Genomic DNA, 25,790 nt, shown 5'->3' with positions numbered 1-25,790 from the left:
GGATCATTGTCATGCTGGAAGACCCAGCCACGTTCCATCTTCAATGCTCTCACTGATGGAAGGAGGTTTTGGCTTAAAATCTCACGATACATGGCCCCGTTCATTCTTCCCTTAACACGGATCAGTCCTGTCCCCTTTGCAGAAAAACAGCCCCAAAGCATGATGTTTCCACCCCCATGCTTCATAGTAGGTATGGTGTTCTTGGGATGCAACTCAGCATTCTTCTTCCTCCAAACACGACGAGTTGAGTTTTTACCAAAAAGTTCCAATTTGGTTTCATCTGTCCACATGATATTCTCCTAATCCTCTTCTGGATCATCCATATGCTCTCTGGCAAACTTCAGACGGGCCTGGACATGTACTGGCTTAAGCAGGGGGACACGCCTGGCACTGCAGGATTTGAGTCCCTCTCGGCGTAGTGTGTTACTGATGGTAGCCTTTGTTACTTTGGTCCCAGCTCTCTGCAGGTCATTCATCAGGTCCCTCCGTGTAGTTCTGGGATTTTTGCTCACCGTTCTCATGATCATTTTGACCCCATGGGATGAGATCTTGCGTGGGGCCCCAGATCGAGGGAGATTATCAATGGTCTTGTATTTTCTTACAATTGCTCCCACAGTTGATTTATTCACATTTATTCACAACCTGCTTGCCTATTGTAGATTCACTTTTCCCAGCCTGGTGCAGGTCTACAATTTTCTTCCTGGTGTCCTTCGACAGCTCTTTGGTCTTGGCCATGGTTGAGTTTGGAGTCTGACTGTTTGAGGCTGTGGACAGGTGTCTTTTATACAGATAACGAGGTCAAACAGGTGCCATTAATACAGGTAACGAGTGGAGGACAGAAGAGCTTCTTAAAGAAGAAGTTACAGGTCTGTGAGAGCCAGAAATCTTGCTTGTTTGTGGGTGACCAAATACTTATTTTCCACCATAATTTACAAATAAATTCTTTAAAAATCCTACAATGTGATTTCCTGGATTTTTTTTTCTCATTTTGTCTCTCATAGTTGAAATGTACCTATGATGAAAATTACAGACCTCTCTCATCTTTCTAAGTAGGAGAACTTGCACAATCAGTGGCTGACTAAATACTTTTTGGCCCCACTGTATACTGTATATATATATTCTCTCAGTTGAACCCATATGCTAAAAAGGTAAGCTCTATCCCTGCTGTGCATCCATGTGTGTATGGCTGGGCAGATCTTTGGAATCTATCCAAACCCAGGTATATTAATAACACCAGTGTAAAATAAAGTCGTAACACATGTTTACTGAGACACATCATGACACACTTACAGTATCTGCAAACAATTTTGTCGAACAGTTTGGTCCGATGCTGACATAACTGCTCAAAGACAGACCACAAATATTTGCATGCCATGTCCGACCTCACTTGCTTTGTTTACTGACACAATACATCTTTGTGCCCATTTGTATTAAGTCGTGGTGTTTTAGATATTGTGCCAAGTTGGACTTACATTTGACTTTTGGACAACAAAACAAAAGAATCGACTGCAAAGCAGCAATCCAAGCATGGAAATGTTAAAATAAACTTTTGCTTTGACATTTGGCATTTCCACCAATGTGGAAACGTGGTGCCATTTCATTAGATAAGCTCAATAATGCAACATCTGCAAGACAGAACGTCCACAAGTTCATCATTGCCCTTGTTTGGGTGGAAAAGTATGCTTACTACTTGATGGGTTTAGCAGTTTCATCATGATGAAGGGCTTAACTGATCATTTTACATGCAGCATCTAGTAGCAACATTTTTGCTCCACTAAGCTTGATAACTCCTAACAGCCATTAGATGACAGTGATTGTCCACCACCCAATGTGGTCAACTGTCAAAATACTGATCAAGCCATGGCAATGTTCGAAACAATGTGCTTAATTTGGTTGATGCCGTCACTCAACCATGTAGTGACACGGAATTGCAGCGCTAACCGAAGTGTATGCAAGCAAGACATGAAGGTTAATGAAGATACAGCCTGGCACCTTAACAAGTTTCAGCTTTTCAATAGGTGCAAGGCACACAGTAACACACTGGATGGGGGGCCAGTCCATCGCAGGGCAGACACACATACACACACCCACTCACCTATAGGGCAATTCAGTGTCTCCAATTAACCTGACTGCATGTTTTTGGACAGTGGGAGGAAACCGGAGCTCCCGGAGGAACCCATACAGACACGAGGGGAACATGCAAACTCCACACAGAAAGGACCCGGACCCAGGACCTTCTTGCGTGTCGCCCCTTGCAGAGAACACTTGACCTCAAATACTATGACCATATCACCAATGACGAAGTGCTGCTTGAAACAGCTGGAAGATAGATACTGAAAGCATTTAGTGGGTCAAATGTTTAGATTGCCTGAACACTGGGTCACAAAGACTGCAATGAAGTGGACACCCAAATGGAACAAGGATGCATTTCAAGACCTAGCAAGCAAACTGCAATGAAGAGCTCAAAAACTCCAAACTCTCCAAAACTGCTGCTCTTGTGGGGTGTTCCCGGTCTGCAGTGGTCAGTACCTATCAAAAGTGGTCCTCGGAAGGAACAGTGGTAAACCGGCGACAGGGTCATGGGCGGCCAAGGCTCATTGATGCATGTGTGGTCCGATCCAAAAGGCGACCTACTGTAGCTCAAACTGCTGAAGAAGTTAATGCTAGTTCTGATAGAAAGGTGTCAGAATACACAGTGCATTGCAGTTGCAGGGCTGTTTTGGCAGCAAAAGGGGGACCAACACAATATTAGGAAGGTGGACATAATGTTATGCCTGATCAGTGTAAGCTGGATTAAAAATCAAACCTAGGGCTGCATTTTAAGGCACCTAAAGGAGTGTGATGGTGCACATGGGTAGTAGTACAGTTGTCTTCTTCCTCGGCCTTTGTCCCGTTCGCTTGCGTGGTCGATTTGGCACAATTTTTAACATCAGTGGTGTGTAGATACGGTAGTAGTACAGTTGTGTCTGGCTTTAATCAAGAGATATGGTCAAGTTCTAACAATTTTGTAGAGAAGGAACTTACAGTATGTGACCTGGTGTGATCAGCGACATACGTGAGAATGGTAGCTGGTTCTCCAGAACTAGGATTTTGCATTTGTGTAATGGGAATTACAAGATCTTGAGATCTTAAGAAACATCCATTTAGTCTTGCTTGAGGTTAAGCTTTGTTTAATGACCAAAAACGCCATGAGGAAATTGTAATAAACAGATTTCTATAGTTTTAATCTCCCTGTTTTTTCCCCTCTGTAGTTTCTTCGAGTTGACCAGGATAAAGAGTGTAACATGGATTGTTCCGGAGCTCCACGCAAACCCCTGTGTGCATCTGACGGACGGACCTTTAGCTCACGATGCGAGTTCCAGCGCGCCAAGTGCCAAGACCCCCAGCTAGAAGTTATCCGAGGGCCATGCAAAGGTCAGAATTTATCAGCCATGCTGTAGTTATATAGACTGTTCAATTACTTTTCACTTGTAATATTTTGAGGTATATATTAAAGTACAAATATAGTTCACTTTCTAGAACTGTTTAATTTGATTAGTTCTCAACGGTCCTAAATTAGTCCTAATCTACAATAAAAAGATAAACGCATAGAGGGTTACAAAGCTAGAAGCCTAGTTAGGAGGAACATTTTAAATACCAAATACCCTGGGGCTTAAAGGTTTGAAGACTGAAATCAATCTAAAAGTATGTGGACAGGTGACCATGCTTGTTGGACATCCCATTTTAAACCATTGATATTGATGTGGAGTTCTGTGACTATAACATTTCCTACTCCTTTAATTTAGACTTTAGATTCGTGTGTGGGAAAGAAAAAATAGCTATTGTAAAATCCGGCACTGGTGTTGAGGATAAGACCGCTGTGCAGGTCACTGGAGGTCACTTTCTCCAAACCAATCTTTTCCACCACTGTCTTTATATACTTTGCTTTGTGCACAGGACACAAAGATGTTGGAATAATAGGGCCTTCCTCAAACTGCTGGCACAACGTTTACAAACATATAAATAATACATTTATACATTAATTTAATAAATTTGTTAACAATAGAGGTGGCTTAAAATACTTTACTAAAGATACTTTTAGCCATCTAGAGTATAGCATCAGATTTAATACTTGATGTAATGGAGTCAGTGGCACTGGTGTCAGTAACGCGTTACTTAGTAGAGCTGCGTCCAGAATCGCATACTTACAGAGTACGTACTAGATTGGAGGAAGTATGCACTACTCGGCCGGTAAAGAAGTACATACTTTCAGTACAGAAGTATGCAGTATGCACACAACACCGGTACGTACTACGGTACGTTGTGAACAGAGGACTCAGTTTTCCGCGTCTTTCTTGTTTCTTATTCCGCTTCAATTGCCTACGCAGCTCCAGTTGCATTACGGCAGCTGCTGAATGTAACTAATAAAGTAACTTGTAATCTAACTTAGTTACTTTTAAAATCAAGTAATCAATAAAGTAACTAAGTTACTTTTAAAATCAAGTAATCAATAAAGTAACTAAGTTACTTTTTAAAGGTAACTATGCCATCACTGGTCAGTGGTGTGTAGATACTTTTGACTCTATAGCGCATGGCATCAGATTGAATACTTGATGTAATGGAGTCAGTGTAGTCTAGATACTTTTGACCCTACAGTTCTTGCTAGTGGATCCTTTGAGGTGCATCCATTGACCCTTCTTTACAAGTTATCTTCTACTTAAAAAAGCAATGGAAGAAAGCCGTATTTGCTTGTTAGTGGGGTTCAATGAAGTGTCTTTCATTACTCTGAAAGGTTAAAGGTTAAACAGGCCTTAAACAGTCTCATTGTGCCAGGAGCTTCAGGGAGGTTCTTGTCACCCGTAACGCAGTACCCACTTTGCTCCTTGCTTTTCAATGACCTCTTTTTATTTACTTGTTTTGTTGCTTTCTCTGTAAGTTCCTTCCTCAGTCGCTCAGCATAATGACAGAGGATAAAGAGGATTGGGAGAACAGAAAAGGGGAGGGATAAGAAATAATAGCCAATATAGTCAGTGACACTTACCATAATGGAAACCCTTTTGAGCCTTTAAATGAGATCATTGGCATTCTTTTGAAGGACTGGTTCCCATATACCAGTCTACAATAGTCACCAACTTTGCCAAAAACATCTTCAAAACCTCGAGTAAATTTCATTTAAATTTGACAATGTCAAATAATGGGTGTCTGAATTGAAATCACAAAAAAATTGTTTCAAATTAACATTGTTTCAAGTGACCAATTTCCATTTACCAAACATGGACAAATCAGCAAAAAGAAAAAGTAGCTGCAAGTGGGACCTCCCTAACAGGACAGGTGCCACTTAAAAGGATAAAATGCTCTTGAATGTATGGCCACCAAATTGAATAAGCACATCTATGATCCGGTCCCAATGAAGAGTGAAAAGCTACAATATTCGGCAACAAAGTACATTGTATGAAAGGGCTTGCCTTGGTGTAAGGAGTGCAAAGCTTGGACCCTTGAGCAAATGAACAAAATGTTATGATAAACCAACTGGACAAATGAATGTCAAGGAGTATTCACAATCCCATGGGCAGCTGTTTAAGAGAAATCTTCAGGGGGTACTAGTAACTGTTTAACAGCCAGTTTACAGGATGATGTGCACCTTACGGTGCCAACACTATATCATGATGATGTTTACATATGTAAGGTTAAAATCCCCGGATATTCTGCATCATTTAAAAGGTAAGCACCTTCCATGGCTTGCCAGTTTAATGTAGTGCAGATCAGGCATGGGATCTAACAGTAATGTATATTAAATGGCCAAAAGTATGTGGCCACTCAGTCTAATTAGTAAGTTAATGTGCTCTAGCCACAATAATTGCTACCAGGTGTATGAAATCATTTCTAAAAAATAAATAATTGAGGATAGTGATAGTCGTGTTCCAGCATGACTTTGCCCCTGTGCTCAAAATAAGGTTCACAAAGTTAAGGTTTGACTGGTTTGATGTTGAGAAACTCCAGTGGTATACACAAAAGTCTAATGTCAACCTTTTAAAATACTTTGGGATGAATTGGAATGTCAATTAAAACCAGGCCTTCTCATCCAACATCAGTGTTTAAGCTCACACGGCCACAATTTTGCCTAAACGCATCTCAAAATCCTGTGAAGGCTTCCTTGAAGAATGTATGCTGTATTATTGTCTATGGCTTTTGAATAAGATATCCATGAAGCTCATGGTTATTTGGCCACATACATTTGCCCATATGTACCACATACCATGTCAAACTCATCAAACTATGTCTTTGTGGACCTTACTTTGGGTACAGGAGCAAAGCGCATGACCAAAACACCTGAACTCAATAATTAGAAGTGGTGTCCACATGGTTTTGGACACCTTAAAGTGTTTGGGTTCACATATGTTCTTTGGGTTTAACAGAATGTATGGATATGTGTAGCTCCACTGTGCTGGGACATTTTTTTTTATACCCAGAGATGATTCAGACCTTGTCATTTTTTCCAGCCCTTTCTCTTCCTTTCTCTGAACTTCATTTATGTTTTTCCATGCAGGGAAACTTTGTACCATCCTTCTCATATTGGCCAATCTTTTCCACTATCCTTCTAGCCATGTATCCACATATCCATCCATGTGGAACTCGTGCCATGTTAGGTCAGTCTGAAACAAAACAGAGCATGCTGAAGTTCTAAGTATCTTCTTTCACTGTCTCAAATTCCAGATTCCTGTGTGTTTACTTGCCATTTCCCAATTTGCTTTTCTCTTACTATTTCTCACACTGTTTTTTTTGTTTGTGGACACCCTGCTATTTATTGTGGTCTGGTGTTTTTTTGCCACAACAGGTACAATTAAGTATATTAAATAAATTACATGCTTTTAACATCAACATCAAGTGTTTTTTTTAATAGTCTGCTGTGTTTTAGGTTCCTATCATATGTCCTTGTTTGATACCCTTGAATTTCTGGCAGGAGAGGTACCCATTTTAACACGTGTACTGACATTATTGTTATAAAATTGGTGTTGGTTTTAAACCATCCATTTGTCTGTTTGTCCATCCGTCCACCCATCCATCTATCCAACCATAATTTAAATGGTCTCTTTGGTTATACCCTCCTGTTTATTAATTAATGAACTATTATAACTAACTAATATACAGGAGGGTGTAACAGAAGAGACAATTCATATAATAATTAATTCATTTGTTAATTTATTATTAATTAATTCATTCAATAATTCATCCAACCTTCATGTCTCCTTCAGTTTAATGTACACCGACCTGGCATAACATTATGACCACTGACAGGTGAAGTGAATAACACTGATTATCTCTTCCTGTTAGTAGGTGGGATATATTAGGCAGCAAGTGAACATTTTATTCTCAAAGTTGATGTGTTAGAAGCAGGAAAATGGGCAAGCGTAAGGATTTGAGTGAGTTGGACAAGGGCCAAATTGTGATGGCTAGACGACTGGGTCAGAGCATCTCCAAAACTGCAGCTCTTGTGGGGTGTTCCTGGTCTGCAGTGGTCAGTATTTATCAAAAGTGGTCCAAGGAAGGAACAGTGGTAAACTGGCGACAGGGTCATGGGCGGCCAAGGCTAATTGATGCACGTGGGGAGCAAAGGCTGGCCCATGTGGTCCGATCCAACAGACGAGCTACTGTAGCTCAAATTGCTGAAGAAGTTAATGCTGGTTCTGATAGAAAGGTGTCAGAATACACAGTACAACAGTACAACAGTTTGTTGGGTATGGGGCTGCATAGCTGCAGACCAGTCAGTTAGAAAGGTGGTCATAATGTTATGCCTGATCGGTGTATATGTCTCTGACGTTACACCCTTCTGCCTATTCAATCATCATTATAAATCCATCCATCTATCCACAGCGGTTCATCTAAATTAAAATAGCTAAAAACTAAAACAATCTATACAAAATAACCAGAAAGTAATAAAATAACAAGAGTTAAACTACACTGACACTATATCAATATTTGAATTTGCTTTTTTTATTTTAGGTTCTTATAGGCTCTTTTTACCTCTGAATCCATCATTCTTTTTTCCAAATCTTTCTTTTCCTCATTCTGTTGGTATAGCTGACTGGCCAGTGTGTCTCACACACAAGGTGCCACCTCACCAGTGTTGGACAGTGTTATAGTATTGCGCAGTGGAGAAACTGTGTCATCACTTAAATACATTCTGACTCTACATTTTGGTGGAGCTTTACTTTGTGGCTTTGTGTGTCCCAGACAGAGATGGTCAACTCACTCAGTCCTGTGGAAGTCTGATGAAGACTGGGCGTGGGTGTGTGGGTTCTTTGCTTACTGATTGCTATTTACTTGTCAATAACAGCAATAATAATCTTTCCCGATTTTATTTTCACAATTTCTTTAGCAGCATCAGGGGTTAGATGAACCCAAAGAATGTGTTCGTCTGCCTAAGTGTGATTTTTTTCTCTTCAGTGATTGCTGTAAAATGAATCAGACTAATAGGATTTGCAGAATCTCATCTTACTGTTTGGGATTTTAGGTGAATGATGAAGTGGAATGGGAAAATGGACTCATTCACCTTGTATAATGGGATATGAAAGTCATTCATATTAAAGTGTAAGGAGGAGGAGGAAATCCACAATTATTTTTTCTTAACTCTGTGCCACCACTCATACTTTGGGACAGCATGGAAAATGCAAATAATAAAAACACACAGAGTTTCTTACATTTACTTTGACTTTTATTTGATTGCAGACAGGATGAACCTGAGATATTTCATGTTTTATCTGGTCAACTTCATTTCATTAATTAATAAACATCCATTCCTGCATTTCAGACCTGCAACACATTCCAAAAAAAGTTGGGACAGTAAAGCACTTACCACTTTGTATTGTTGCCATTCCTTTTCACCACACTTAAAAGGCGTTTTGGAACCGAGGATACCAAGTAATTTAGTGTTTCAGCTTTTATTTTATCCTATTCTTCCTGCAAACACATTTTAAGATGTGCAACAGTACGGGGTCGTCATTGCCGCATTCTTCGTTTCAAAATTTGTGCATGTAACTCTGTATTGTAGTGCTTGACAAAGGTTTGCCAAAGTAATCCCTCACCCATGTGGTTATATCAGCTATTGTTGAGTGGCGGTTCTTGATGCAGTGCCATCCGTGGGATTGAACATCACAGGCGTTCAGTTTAAGCTTGCACCCTTGGCCTTTATGCACTGAAATTCCTCCCGATTCCTTGAATCGTTTAATGATATTATGCACTGTAGAGGGAGAAATATGCAAATCCCTTCCAAACTTTCTTTGAGGTACATTGTTTTAAACATTTCAATCATTTTCTCACACATTTGTTGACAAACTGATCATCTTTGCTCATCAAAGACTCAGCCTTTTCTGGAAGTTGCTTTTGTACCAAACCATGATTACAATCACCTGTTGACATCACCTGTTTGGAATCACATCATTATTTATTTAGTATTATTTAGTATCCTAACTTTTTTTGGAATGTGTTGCAGACCTGAAATGCAGGAATGGAGGTTTATTAACAAATGAAATGAAGTTGAGCAGACAAAACATGAAATATCTCAGGTTCAAACTGTCTGCAATCAAATAAAAGTGAAAGTAAATGTAAGGAACACTGCATTTTTATTTTATTTGCATTTTCCATACTGTCCCAACTTTTTCTGATTTGGGGTTGTAAAACTTTAAATCCCTCAAACAAAATTACATAAAACCAAACAATGTAGATCATAAGGTTTAACATAAAATAGCAGAGCATTGTTATACAAAAAAACGTTGGTTTGAATAATAGGACATATGCTATTTTACATGACACAATGACCCATGTGCATGCTTTTATAATCTTTAATTTTAATATTTGGACTTAATTACTGGCCACCTGTTACATTCTGCAGTAAGAACAGAACTGCATATTTCCCGCATTTCTTTCTGATCTTGTAAAGCAATATAGCCCATCACAATCATCCTTTTCATTTAATTTTGCAGTATTTAAGCTCTATAAATAATTTTAAATATAGACATGTTCAATATGGCGTGTAGTTCTTCTGTGTTTTATTCATAATCATTTGAAAATTATTAGTAGTTTCTGACATATTTGTAATGCATTGTAATGTAATTATTTAATCATTTAAACTTTGTCTATGTATACACCTTTTGGTAAATGTTACCCATGTGCTTGTTGGAAATCTCTTTCCAAAATCAAAAGCATAGTATGGAGTTTTACTACTTCACCATTCTGACCCATTCTGAACCTTTTCTGGGGTTTTATGTAAAAAAAAGTGGTTCTAATCTTGAATAAGGCTAGGTCTTTCATCACTAATCACACGCCTGTTGTTACTTGTCCCTATGACTCATTGTTGGTGGGTATAAAGATTTTTTTTAAATAAGTAAATCTCTAGCTGACTATACACCTTTGCTTTGATTTAGATACATCTAGGTGTGTGGCTGAGAAGAAGTATACAGAGCAGCAGGCCAAGAAACTTTTCCCACAGGTTTTCGTACCTGTCTGCAACCCAGATGGCACTTACAGTGAGGTAAGATACATGGTGTCTGGATGTGGATGAGTAAAATTTTTCAAAATTAACCCATTGAATTTAGGCAATGTAAGAGCCACTTAGCACATGTGTCACCAGGACCTGGGCTCAAACCTTGACTCTGGTCATTTTCTATGAAGAGGATGAAAGTTCTTCCAATGTGTTTGTGGGCTTCTATTTTTCCCAAACTTTCAAGTAACATAAATTGGCCATCTAAGGCTTTACTGTGCAAAAAAGAAGCCTTATGTTAACCATGTCCAGAAGCGGTGTCGACTTCTCTGGGCTCGGAGGCATCTAGGATGGACCATCACACAGTGGAAACGTGTATTGTGGTCAGATGAATCAGCATTCCACGCTGTGTGCTCCGCACCAAAGACAAAAAGGACCATTCAGACTGTTATCAGCAACAAGTCCAAAAGCCAGGGTCTGTCATGGTATGGGGCTGTGTCAGTGCCCTTGGTAAAGGTCATTTACACTTCTGTGATGGCAGCATTAATGCAGAAACGTACACTGACGTCATAGAGCAATATATGCTGCCTTCAAGATGTCATCTTTTCCAGGGACGCCTATGCATTTTTCAACAAGACAATGCAAAACCACATGCTGCACACATTACAAAAGGCATGGCTGCAAAAGAAGATGGTACGGGTACTGGACTGGCCTGCCTGCAGTCCTGACCTGTCCCCAATAGAGAATGTGTGGAGAATTTTGAAATGAAAAATGCGACAACGACGACCCCGTACTGTTGCACATCTTAAGACGTGTTTGCAGGAAGAATGGGACAAAATGAAAGCTGAAACACTAAATCACTTGGTCTCCTCAGTGCCAATATTGGAACATGGACTTCTTTTCTACTCAGCAATTTTATACTTATGGCTAAAGCTCTAAAGTTGTAAAGCTTGCTTGAGTGTAGAAATTATTATGCATGTTTGAGCAGCTTCTATAGAAACAGAAGGCCATGCTACAAAGTTATTTTCAGATCCACAATGAACCTGACAGAAGTAGAATTTGTGATTTGTTTTTCTTCTGCTTACAGATCATTCCCAAAAAATTTAATTCCCAAACCGCTATGGCATATATTCCATAAATATACTGTATATCAGTTTCCATTAACATTTTTATTCTCAGTTCATACATTGTATTAGAAGATTGTATCTGATACCATAATAAGTGCATGACATAAAAATGCTTTCTAAAATAAATGTTTCAAGCACCCCGCAGAATGTGTCCAACAATAAGAAAAATGATCTTTCTAGCTTTTGTGCATATTCTGAAACATATATCTCTTTTTTAATCTCAGGTCCAATGCCACAGCTATACAGGCTACTGCTGGTGCGTTACACCCAATGGGAGACCCATCAGCGGCTCAGCGGTAGCCAATAAGAAGCCTCGGTGCCAGGGTAAGGCTCATTGGCTCGCATTTTGTTTACAAATTGCAAATCACATTTTTTCACAGCCTGGGGCAAAGTAAGCAGAGTACTTGTGTTTCTGAGGTTTGGATGACTTAAGCAATGTAAGGAAACTTGCAATCCACAAAAATTATATGTTCATGCACCTGCCCAGTTCTATTACCTCTCTTGACTTCAGTTTAATAGGTCATTATAAGAAATTGCTTTGACAGCTTGCTGACTGAACTTTATGCCCTCAGACAGACAAAACAGACAGCTTTGACAGCTTAATATGCATGAGGTGGAGTATCCAAGCTGCCAACTGGCTAGTATAATGGGCTGTAGGGAAAGGAACACAAACAATAATACTGTGCTTTATTTTATTTCAACATTAAAGCTAATTAAAAGGATGGGCAACCAGCTAAATGTATACTATAATTATATACACTGATCAGCCATAACATTACCTTGTTTCTACACTCACTGTCCATTTACCACATAAAAGCACTTTGTAGTTCTACAATTACTGACAGTAGTCCATCTGTTTCTCTGCATGCTTTGTTAGCCCCCTTTCATGCTGTTCTTCAATGGTCAGGAATCTCCCAGGACCACTACAGAGCAGGTATTATTTGTGTGGTGGATCATTCTCAGCACTGCAGTGACACTGACATGGTGGTGGTGTGTTAGTGTGTGTTGTGCTGGTATGAGTGGATCAGACACAGCAGCACTGCTGGAGTTTTTAAATATTGTGTCCACTCACTGTCCACTATTAGACACTCCTACCTAGTTGGTCCACCTTGTAGATGTAAAGTCAGAGATGATCGCTCATCTATTGCTGCTGATTTAGTTGGTCATCTTCTAGACCTTCATCAGTGGTCACAAGATGCTGCCCACGGGGCACTGTTGGCTGGATATTTTTGGTTGGTGGACTATTCTCAGTCTAGCAAGGACAGTGAGGTGTTTAAAAACTCCAGCAGCGTTACTGTGTCTGATCCACTCATACCAGCACAACACACACTAAGACACCACCACCATGTCAGTGTCACTGCTGTGCTGAGAATGATCCACCACCCAAATAATACCTGCTCTGTAGTGGTCCTGTGGGGGTCCTGACCATTGAAGAACAGCATGAAAGGGGGCTAACAAAGCATGCAGAGAAACAGATGGACTACAGTCAGTACTTGTAGAACTACAAAGAGCTTCTTTAAGGTAAGTAGAGCTGATAAAATGGACAGTGAGTATAGAAACAAGGAGGTGGTTTTAATTTTATGGCTGATCGCTGTATGTAGGTTTATTGTATGTATGTTTATTAAATATGAATATCATGCCAGACTTCAGTTTTCAGATTTCAATAATTTCTATTATAGTATTTTTGTTACTAAAATAGAACAAAAACCAAATGAAAATATTCATACAGCAATTTAAATCATTAATTTGGTGGTGTAGAATATTCTTTACATCATTTAACTTGTTGCTTGGCTTTGTAATTCGTCATTAGACATGACACTTGACTGCAGCTGATATAAATTAAGATATTACATGAAAAAAAACAACTTTTTTTGTTAAGATTGGGTATGATGGAAAGATATATATCCAAATTGTCAGATGTTAACCAAGAAGCATAAAAAAAATGTGCAATGAAGCAATGTAAAAAAAGCCCTTGCCTTCCTCTTTCTCTATCCAAGCAGCAGCAAATGTCAGTTATTTATAAGATATTAGAGAACCTTCTACACCATAGCATATTTAACCCTATAAAATACTTATGACAAAATAAAATCAGAAAAAGAGAACTTAATATGAAACTTAATATCCTTTCACTTTGACAATACTAGATGATACTATACATATTGTTAAAGCAAAATAAAAGTTGTAGGGAGAAAATCAAACAAAACAGTCTGAAGTCTAAGCATGAAGTCAAAACTCAAGTCCTAAATATAGACGCAGACAAAACAAAGTAGAAAAACAAATGGATTTCAACCATTACAATTCTACATCAATAATAATATACAAAAAGCATTTTGTCTAAACTAATAACAATTGTACTTTTATCTCTTTATTGAACAAACAGATTTACCAGTCCAGGTTGGAAAAGTTATAAACTGTTATATTTAATACCTGACAAAATCGTCTTTAGTAGACTGCTTCAGCTGCTTTATAATTAGAATGAATTTCGAATACAGTGGTACCTTGAAACTCCGCGTCAATTGGTTCTGGGACTGACGTTGAGTTTAAAAGACATTGAGTTTCAAGGTATTTTTTTCCCATAAGGATGAATGGGGAAACCTGTTAATGCATTGCCTGGTCCCATAGATTTGCATATATTTTAGGCTAATGTAAAATAATGGGGTTGTTTCTGACAACTTATACACTGAAAATAACACAAATATAATATAAAAACACTGAAATAAAAAGCTGATTCTTACAATTTCTCAGAACCCTGAGCTGTAACACATGTTTAAAAGTGAATCAGTGAGGAAAATCCAAATAAACACGCATACATGTGGACGCTTTTAGAGTGAATTCCACACAAATGCAGATTCGTCTCATATTCACACTTTGATGACGTTTTACCGCTTAAGCCGAGCGTTGAACAATGCGACTGTTCATTGTTAATTTGAAATTAAATAATAAAAAAAAAAAAAAAAAAAAAAAAAAAAAAAAAATGAACACGTTGAGTTTAAGGGAACAAATTTCTCGACGAAGGGCGTTGAGTTTCAAAGATTTTGAGTTTAGGGGACGTGGAGTTACAAGGTATTACTGTATTAGTATGCGCTTCTGCCTTAAATAATACCTTTAAAATATTGTATAGCCTAAAACATTTTGTATTACAATCCCCATAGTATTAATTGGTTTTTTTTTATTTCCCACTTTTCTCACATTTGCTATTTCAAATCATTGGGATTAGAACTAGTCGTTGAGGAGTATGCTACATGAATAATCACCAAAACTTTCCAATTTGATAGAAAATATTATGACTTAAAAAGTAATCTGTAATCTGTGACCCACTCTTGACTGGTAAACACATGACTGTTTTGTCACTGAACAAGTGGATGCTCAGGTATCACCCTAAACTTTAAAAACATTGGGTTAGTCATTATGTGTTCAGTGTTTTATAGTGGACACATGAACAAAGCAAGGTAAGGCAGTTGTAGCCTAGTGGTTAAAGTACTGGACTAGTAATCAAAAGGTTCAAGCCCCACCACTGCCAGGTTGCCACTGTTGGGCCCTTGAGCAAGGCCCTTAACCCTCAATTGCTTAGACTGTATACTGTCACAGTACTGTAAGTCACTTTGGATAAAAGCGTCTGCAAAATGATGTAAATGTAAATGTCTATGTATTTCTATGGTGGTTTGCTGTTACTTATTTAGCAATGCGTGATGGGATCTTTGATGCTTAAACCAAATTACTTTTACTTGTTGATGGTTTGTATTCTTGTGTAGTGATGAACATCTGGATCTGAAGAAATGCTTTTGTTTTATGGTTTTTATAGGACAGGGCATCTAAACAACCCAAATCTTGATTTATAGTCCATATGAAAACATATAAGTTCATACACTTTACCAGACAGCACTGTAAATGATAAAAGTACATATCCTTGGGTTATCCAGTTCAAATCAAACCACATTATATATATATATATATATATATATATATATATATATATATATACAGTATATATATTAGTAGTTAGTGCAAAAAGTCAGTGTGATTTACAAACATTGTATGTGTACATTGGCTACATATGAACACAACTCATTTTCAAACCAGACTAAAGTGATAGTGTTTTGGTGGTGTGAAGTGCTGACAGGTTCGAGCACTGCCTGCCGGCGTAGCACACCGATGATTCAACAGAAGTCAGTGGATGGCTTTGGTCTTTGCATCCCTCAGGCGAATGAGAAACAATACGGGTCTGTTGAAGCTGTTAGCATTACGGTTTCAAACACGAAGAGAAAAAGTGCTTAATCCTCCAGAGGTCTGGTTTAACGCAGCCTGCCAAAACTCTCACATAACCAAAGCCACCTGCCCCGTCTCAACCTTCTTAGACTGGAGTGATATTTTGCAAAGACTTCTAACGTAAACTGTGTACGATTTGCATGACTGTATCGGCCAATTAGAAAAATATTTTAATTGCACATGAGAGTGGTTTGATCAATACAACATGAATAAGTGACAGAAAACAGCTGTGTGTGTTTTGCTGAAATTCTCCAGTATTTAGGATGGTATCATGTGTTGTGTAGACCTTGAAAGATGTATTATAGAGCCAAAAGTATTCAGACATCTGTCCATGAACTTGTTAGACATCCCATTTTTAAAACAAATGGTATTAAAAAAGTGACCTCGATGTGATCTTTTCACCTATAATAACACCCACTCTTCTGAGAATAATTCTCACAAGACTTGTAAGTATGTCTGTGGGAATTTGTGCCTATTTATGCCTAGTTCACACTACACGATTTTGCCCTGATTTTTGCTCGCCGACTGCTATGTGTGAACTACTCAACAACTCGATCCGACGAGAGATATCTAGCATTTCAAATATCTGGATCTGAGTCGCACAACTGGCAATGAGTGCTATGTCGAACAGCCAACGAGAATGCAAGATACAATGTGAGGTGAAACGCGGATGAGGATTTGTAAAAAGGTGGGACAGGGGCATAATATAGTTTATATCAGAATACATCGACACACACAGTTTTACAGTATTTCTGACATTATCGTTCTCTACAAAACATAACACCAACGTTGCATTGCAAAAAATATTTATTAACCCCCAACTCACTATACAGTAGAACAATCCCGTTGTCGCGTTGCCAAATTCACTCAGATTCAATTATTTTTTCTCCTTGATTTTAGGCTGCACATCAGCGCACAAACTTCGCTCGCTTCTTGTTGACGTGCATTTTTGGACGTGGTGTCATTAAATCCCTCGTCACTTCTCGCTTTTGTTTTTGTGACAAAATGTAGTTTGGGAGACCACAGAAGCTCATCTGCGATTCCAGTTGGTGATAGATATTGTAGTGTGAAACCCCCTATCGCTGATCAGTCGACTTGAAAGACTCCGGATTACAAGAGATCCAGTTGTGTAGTGTGAACTGTACAGCGACCTGACGACTTGAAAAGTCGTGTTGTGTGAACTCGGCATTAGTCAAAATAGTATTTATATGGCTGGACACTGTTGGTCAGAAAAGCCTCAATTGATGTTCCAGCTCCAAAGCTGTTCATTGGTGCTGAGGTCAGGGCTCTGTGCAGACCACTGGAGTTTCTTTAGACCAAGCTTGTCTTCATGTCTTTATAGATATTGCTTTGTGCACAGGGGCACAGTCATGCTGGAACAGATAAGGGGCTTTTCTAAACTGTTGCTGCAAAGTTGGAAGCATATAATTTTCTTTTATATAATTTATTTATTACACTTGTTAGCAATTGCTGTGGCTAAAACAAGGGGTGTCCCAATACTTAACTACAAGTCAGTAGTTAACATACACTGGTAAAGGAAATATGTATATGATATGTATGTCAAGGCAGTCTCTGAATTTCAATTGTTCTTTTTTGTGACTTTTATTAGAAAAAACCTGAAGTATTGTTCACATGGACAGTGAAAGCCCATGTTAATGTAAAGCTAGCTTGAATGTGGACAGTGACCGCTGTTACTAAACCATTCGACAAACTTTGTCTCAGCATAAGGTGACAGGTTGGGTTTTCTTTCTGCCCTTGGCATGGCACCATTTACCTTGTTTATATAAGCACAGTGAAGTCACCTGCTTTTGTCAATCATGGTCAATAGTAAAGAATTAGAAGGCTAAACCACAACAATAACTGCAATTAAAAGCTGTCTATACTACCAGATTATGCAAAAAATTACATTTCCATTTTACCTGCAGTGCAAAGTAAAACTGTTGTCTTGTTTTCAGGCTCCAAGCATGACAAGGTCTCTCCCAAAGAGCCAGGGAAAGCAGGTATAGTGCTATATCACTTCCATTATTTGCTTTCATTATGCAGTATTCATCCACTTAAAATTTAATGTATGTACAGTAAGGTCACAGTGTTCCATACACTTCCATACATTTTATCATAACCACACATTAATATTAGGTCAGGGTTTGCCCCACAATTGGCATTGAAAGACAGTACCTACTGTCTGAGTCATGAAATAAGATCCATCACAGAAATACCCTACACAAGTTTTGGAACCAAAATAAAATAAATTTGATAAAACATTCCCTTTCTCTTTAGTGGCAGTGATTCATTAAATAATCTGCCATTTTTTAATGTAATTGCAAGATTACATATATTAATAAACAATGATGTCATAATAACAGAGGAGGGTATTTCTGAAGGGTGAAAGTAGCTTTTTTCTTACCATCTATACGTTGATTTTTATCAACATAGCACCAAATATTATTTGTAATATATTATACACAGATCAGCCATAACATTAAAACCACCTCCTTGTTTCTACACTCACTGTCCATTTTATCAGCTCCACTTACCATATAGAAGCACTTTGAAGTTCTACAATTACTGACTGTAGTCCATCTGTTTCTCTGCATACTTTTTTAGCCCGCTTTCATGCTGTTCTTCAATGGTCAGGACTCTCCCAGGACCACCACAGAGTAGGTATTATTTAGGTGGTGGATCATTCTCAGCACTGCAGTGACACTGACATGGTGGTGGTGTGTTAGTGTGTGTTGTGCTGGTATGAGTGGATCAGACACAGCAGCGCTGCTGGAGTTTTTTAAATATCGTGTTTACTCACTGTCCACTCTATTAGACACTCCTACCTAGTTGGTCCACCTTGTAGATGTAAAGTCAGAGACGATCGCTCATTTATTGCTGCTGTTTGAGTTGGTCATTTTGTAGACCTTCATCAGTGGTCACAGGACGCTGCCCATGGGGCACTGTTGGCTGGATATATTTTTGGTTGGGGGACTATTCTCAGTCCAGCAGTGACAGTGAGGTGTTTAAAAACTCCAGCAGCGCTGCTGTGTCTGATCCACTCATACCAGCACAACACACACTAACACACCACCACCATGTCAGTGTCACTGCAGTGCTGAGAATGATCCACCGGCCAAATAATACCTGCTCTGTGGTGGTGCTGGGAGAGTCCTGACCATTGAAGGACAGCATGAATGGGGGCTAACAAAGCATGCAGAGAAACAGATGGACTACAATCAGTAATTGTAGTACTACAAAGTGCTTTAATATGGTAAGTGGAGCTGATAAAATGGACAGTGAGTGTAGAAACAAGGAGGTGGTTTTAATGTTACGGCTGATCGGTGTATATAATATATGCAACAAGCAATTGACACTGTGCTTCTATATTAATTCCTTGTGCTCTTCAAAAATAGATGGAACAGCTGTATGGAACACATTGACCATACACCCAATCTCTTGGCTATAATAAAGCTTTTATTTTCATGTATATCCTTGTAATGATGAAAAAAGTCTAATTTTACAGCAACATCTACCTCATGCAGAGTTTTTCAGCTATACTGTTATGTTTAGTTCCACATGAGAAATATTCAAATGCACTTCACTAACTGCACTTCCTTTCCAGCACTCTTTGGTGATTTTTACTCAGCTTATTTAATTATTTATCCCTTTTTATTTCAGTTTCCTTCCTTCACAGCAGGATAAATGCTTTCACTTTCATTTATTTTATCATTTTTGACACATCACATATTTTATTATTTTTTAAATCTGCAATATAATATCATGAAATAGAGTTAAGGGCCTAAATAGTTGTGACATGGTATATATATACGTATATATACATACAGTGGTTTACTTATATATACATAAGTTTACTCCCTTACAAAGACTTGAACAGTCTATAATTTTTATGTAAGGTTTATTTTAAGCTCCCTTGAGATCATTGACAAGCTCCTCCCGTGTAATTCTGGACTGACCTCACCTTTCTCAGAATCATTCTTACCCCTCCAGGTGAGATCTTGCATGGAGCTCCAGAGTGAGGGTGATTGACTGTGATCTTGTATTTCTTCCATTTTCGAATTATCGCTCCAACAATGGTCTCTTTCTCACCAAGCTTCTTGCTGATGGTCTTGTAGCCCATTCCAGCCTTGTGCAGGTCTACAATCTTGTCCCTGACGTCCTTTGATAGCTCTTTGGTCTTGCCCATGGTGGTCGAGAGATTTGAACGGAAGAAACTGATTCTGTGACAGGAGTCTTTTATACAGGGACAGGACTAATTTGTGTGCCTCATGGGCACATAACCGGTCTGTGGGGGTCAGAATTCTTGCTGGTTGGTAGGGGATCAAATACTTATTTCCCTTAATTAAATACAAATTAATTTATAACTTTTATTTAATGTTTTTTTTCTGGATTTTTTTGTTGATATTCTGTCTCTCTCTGTTAAAATAAACCTTCCATAAAAATTATAGACTGTTCAAGTATTTGTAAGGGGGTAAACTTACAAAATCAACAGGGGATCAAATACTTATTTCCCCCACTGTATATACAGTATATACAGTGCATCACAAAAGTGAGTACACCCCTCACATTTCTGCAAATATTTTATTATATCTTTTCATGGGACAACACTATAGAAATAAAACTTGGATATAACTTAGAGTAGTCAGTGTACAGCTTGTATAGCAGTGTAGATTTACTGTCTTCTGAAAATAACTCAACACACAGCCATTAATGTCTAAATGGCTGGCAACATAAGTGAGTACACCCCACAGTGAACATTAAGAGCGTTAAGAGCACTGCCTTAACCCTCCTGGGCATGGAATTCACCAGAGCTGCACAGGTTGCTACTGGAATCCTCTTCCAGTATAATGACAATAAAGGTTCTTCTTCTTCCACTCCTCCATGATGACATCACGGAGCTGGTGGATGTTAGACACCTTGAACTCCTCCACCTTCCACTTGAGGATGCGCCACAGGTGCTCAATTGGGTTTAGTCCATCACCTTTACCTTCAGCTTCCTCAGCAAGGCAGTTGTCATCTTGGAGGTTGTGTTTGGGGTCGTTATCCTGTTGGAAAACTGCCATGAGGCCCAGTTTTCGAAGGGAGGGGATCATGCTCTGTTTCAGAATGTCACAGTACATGTTGGAATTCATGTTTCCCTCAATGAACTGCAGCTCCCCAGTGCCAGCAACACTCATGCAGCCCAAGACCATGATGCTACCACCACCATGCTTGACTGTAGGCAAGATACAGTTGTCTTGGTACTTCTCACCAGGGCGCCGCCACACATGCTGGACACCATCTGAGCCAAACAAGTTTATCTTGGTCTCGTCAGACCACAGGGCATTCCAGTAATCCATGTTCTTGGACTGCTTGTCTTCAGCAAACTGTTTGCTGGCTTTCTTGTGCGTCAGCTTCCTTCTGGGATGACGACCATGCAGACCGAGTTGATGCAGTGTGCGGCGTATGGTCTGAGCACTGACAGGCTGACCTCCCACGTCTTCAACCTCTGCAGCAATGCTGGCAGCACTCATGTGTCTATTTTTTAAAGCCAACCTCTGGATATGATGCCGAACACGTGGACTCAACTTCTTTGGTCGACCCTGGCGAAGCCTGTTCCGAGTGGAACCTGTCCTGGAAAACCGCTGTATGACCTTGGCCACCATGCTGTAGCTCAGTTTCAGGGTGTTAGCAATCTTCTTATAGCCCAGGCCATCTTTGTGGAGAGCAACAATTCTATTTCTCACATCCTCAGAGAGTTCTTTGCCATGAGGTGCCATGTTGAATATCCAGTGGCCAGTATGAGAGAATTGTACCCAAAACACCAAATTTAACAGCCCTGCTCCCCATTTACACCTGGGACCTTGACACATGACACCAGGGAGGGACAACGACACATTTGGGCACAATTTGGACATGTTCACTGTGGGGTGTACTCACTTATGTTGCCAGCCATTTAGACATTAATGGCTGTGTGTTGAGTTATTTTCAGAAGACAGTAAATCTACACTGCTATACAAGCTGTACACTGACTACTCTAAGTTATATCCAAGTTTTATTTCTATAGTGTTGTCCCATGAAAAGATATAATGAAATATTTGCAGAAATGTGAGGGGTGTACTCACTTTTGTGATACACTGTATATATATATTAGTGGCGGCTGCTGGTCTTTCAAAGAGGGGAAGCTCATTTTCGGCTTACATCATAAAATTTTTCAATTTAATTATACATAAATTCTGCCCTCCATTCCTTTTTCAAGAAGGAACTCGAACAAGGAAATTTTAAAATTATGTTAAACTGAAACAAATACTATGAGTGTGTTTTATTTACACAATGAACAATGGAAATGGTCAAGTAATTTCACCAAGCAGATACCAAGAAATGGGTTGCAGTTTGTCTTTCGACTTCATTCGCAAAATCCGCGATGTAGATCTCAAAATAGCTGTCAATCAAAACGGGATTCAGCTTTTCGACTGATCCTCCAATCATCTTGCAGAAGCTTTGCGTCCAGACCTGCCCACAGCTCCATTCACCCCAGAGACGCTCAGCGTCCGGGGGCGGGACAAAATCGTGGCATTTATCCAATGACCGGCGAGTTTCGAAGCAAAGAAAAAACCTTTCAGTACAGCCCCATAGAAGTGAATAGACGCTCAGCTTCTACGGGCAAATGCATTGACGCTACGGGAATGTATGAGAAACTAAATCGAGTCAGTCGATTTGTGATAAGTAGCTGATTCTGAACGAACTCTTTGAGATGAACGTGTTCTAATGCATTTGTAGTCAATGAAATGTTAACACAACTGTACATATTTGACCATTTAATCTCTTGTGTGTGTGTGTTTTTCGAAGGACAGGGCAAGTAGCTACACACCATTAGTCTCTCTCCAAGGGGCCTCCCCACGCTAACCAGTCGTTACAACATACTTTTGAATAGATAAAAAATAATGGTAGAATTGACAATATGTGACAAAAGTATCTGGATGTTAAGAAATCGCCAGTGCAAACCAGAGTGATATCCACTCCGTTAATATGACAGTCAGCTGTTTTTGATGCTAAGAAATGAAGTCAGATATGCGTGAGATGTCTCCTTGACAAAGTATTTCAGTAAGAACTTCCAGCCTGACAGTAACGACATGCCAGTGGTTTGTATTTCATGACAATAGCCTGGGTTTTGCAACTACTTCAATTTCTTTAGAAGTTAGCTAGAGTAAACAGCATGGTCCTTTCCTAGAAGAATAAGGACACGATGTGATTTCCCTAGTGTGCTCAAGCACTTCATCAGAAATAGCTAGCATGGCTGAAGCGGCCAACTGTTCCTGTTCATCATTTATTAAAAATGACCCAAAATAATATTGTGGCCCCGCCAACATCAATGATGAGGCAGTAGGGATCACTTTATGCTTTTTTATTGAACAGGTGGAGCAGGAGTCTCACTAAACACAGGGTTAAGCCCCCTAAAAGTGCCGGCAAATAATATAACACAAAGGCTATTAGTTTTTACTGATATACACTGATCAGCCATAACATTAAAACCACCTCCTTATTTCTACACTCACTGTCCATTTTATCAGCTCCACTTACCATATAGAAGCACTTGTAGTTCTACAATTACTGACTGTAGTCCTTCTGTTTCTCTGCATGCTTTGTTAGCCCCCTTTCTTGCTGTTCTTCAATGGTCAGGACTCTCCCAGGACCACTACAGAGCAGGTATTATTTAGGTGGTGGATGATTCACAGCACTGCAGTGACACTGACATGGTGGTGGTGTGTTAGTGTGTGTTGTGCTGGTATGAGTGGATAAGACACAGCAGCGCTGATGGAGTTTTTAAACACCTCACTGTCACTGCTGGACTGAAAATAGTCCACCAGCCAAAAATATCCAGCCAACAGTGCCCTGTGGGCAGCGTCCTGTGACCACTGATGAAGGTCTAGAAGATGACCAACTCAAACAGCAGCAATAGATGAGCGATCGTCTCTGACTTTACATCTACAAGGTAGACCAACTAGGTAGGAGTGTCTAATAGAGTGGACAGTAAGTGAACATGGTATTTAAAACCTCCAGCAGTACTGCTGTGTCTGATACACTCATACCAGCACACACACTAACACACACTAACACACCACCACCATGTCAGTGTCACTGCAGTGCTGAGAATCATTCACCATCTAAATAATACCTGCTCTGTGGGGGTCCTGACCATTGAAGAACAGGGAGAAAGCAGGCTAAAAAGTATGTAGAGAAACAGAAGAACTACAGTTAGTAATTGTAGAACTAAGAAGTGCTTCTTTATGATAAGTGGAGCTGATAAAATGGACAGTGAGTGTAGCCTTTGATTCTTCGATTCCATATACATGAATAACTCCAAAGTGTAATAATTATTTACATTATGAAACATCCAAGCATCAAGCACCCACTCTCGTCAACCCAATGAGCTAGTGCGCTCGCCACAATATGTTGTTTGACATTGGAACAATCGATTGTTTGAGCTGGTTAAGAAATGCCCAAAGGTCTTTTTTATAAACATTCAGACATTTGCAGACCACATGCTGTGATGCTATACTGCATATTTCATTCACATGGTAAAATCCTTATATGCTAACTGTCTTATGTCAGATGGTATAATTCTTATATGCTAAATGTTTTATGTCTGCACTGACAAATAGTCTAGACCAACGGGATGGTCTGTTTTGATGGTTTCAGATGGGTTTTGGATGCCGGTCAGACTGGCATACCAGCTGGACTATCAGTTAGTCCAGGCCAATGTCAACCCTTCCAGGCAAATTTAAGTTAGTTTAAGCAGAGCTATTATGTGTTATGCCTGGATTGAGTCAATACGACAAAAATAATATTAATAAAAATAACAGGGTGCTTAGGTGGCACAGCAGTGTATATATAAGGCTAGAACACCTCAGCAGAGAATTTGAGTCTTTAAGTCCAGGCTTAGCCCTCAAGCTGCCGGCCTGGGCTAGGGCTCAACAAAATCGGCTGTGTCTGAAGGATTGAAGGTTCGAATTGAGTCTACTCAGAACATGATTGACTAATTTCTGACTAACAATCAAAACAGCCTAGCCATTGGAAGGTGCACTTCTTAGTGCTGGTTCAGAGACCAGATACACCAATCAGCCATAACATGAAAACCACCTCCTTGTTTTATCAGCTCCACTTACCATATAGAAGCACTTTGTAGTTCTACAATTACTGACTGTAGTCCATCTGTTTCTCTGCATGCTTTGTTAGCCCCCTGTCATGCTGTTCTTCAATGGTCAGGACTACCACAGAGTAGGTATTATTTGGGTGGTGGATCATTCTCAGCACTGCAGTGACAATGACATGGTGGTGGTGTGTTAGTGTGTGTTGTGCTGGTATGAGTGGATCAGACACAGCTGAGCTGCTGGACTTTTTAAATACCGTGTCCACTCACTGTCCACTCTATTAGACACTCCTACCTAGTTGGTCTACCTTGTAGATGTAAAATCAGAGATGATCGCTCATCTATTGCTGCTGTTTTGAGTTGGTCATCTTCTAGACCTTCATCAGTGGTCACAGGACGCTGCCCACGGGGGTGCTGTTGGCTGAGTATATTTTTGGTTGGTGGACTATTCTCAGTCCAGCATTGACAGTGAGCGCTGCTGTGTCTGATCCACTCATACACTCATGTCAGTGTCAATGCAGTGTTGAGAATGACCCACCACCCAAATAATACCTGCTCTGTAGTGGTCCTGGGAGAGTCCTGACCATTGAAGAACAGCATGAAAGGGGGCTAACAAAGCATGCAGAGAAACAGATGGACTACAGTCAGTAATTGTAGAACTACAAAGAGCTTCTATATGGTAAGTGGAGCCGATAAAATGGACTGAGTGTAGAAACAAGGAGGTGGTTTTAATGTTATGGCTGATCGGTGTATACTGTCCAGAGAACAAAATCAAAATGAGCATTTATCACAAGTCAGAGATTGAATGATA

General features: G+C 39.5%; 1 protein-coding gene across 1 annotated transcript in view; it reads left to right on the top strand.

Moving 5' to 3' along the window:
* smoc2 (SPARC related modular calcium binding 2) overlaps positions 1 to 25,790 on the top strand; it is a 79,250-nt gene that overhangs the window by 25,232 nt on the left and 28,228 nt on the right. The window contains exons 2-5 of the mRNA XM_062995434.1: positions 3,252 to 3,414; positions 10,401 to 10,507; positions 11,808 to 11,907; positions 17,805 to 17,849. Coding sequence (XP_062851504.1) covers positions 3,252 to 3,414; positions 10,401 to 10,507; positions 11,808 to 11,907; positions 17,805 to 17,849 — 415 coding nt within the window. The remainder of the gene's footprint in view (positions 1 to 3,251; positions 3,415 to 10,400; positions 10,508 to 11,807; positions 11,908 to 17,804; positions 17,850 to 25,790) is intronic.

Source organism: Trichomycterus rosablanca, chromosome 5 (genome assembly GCF_030014385.1).
Source record: "Trichomycterus rosablanca isolate fTriRos1 chromosome 5, fTriRos1.hap1, whole genome shotgun sequence".
NCBI classification, from domain to species: domain Eukaryota; kingdom Metazoa; phylum Chordata; class Actinopteri; order Siluriformes; family Trichomycteridae; genus Trichomycterus; species Trichomycterus rosablanca.
Note: the sequence above shows the minus strand (reverse complement) of the source record. Positions and strands in the feature narration are given on the sequence as shown.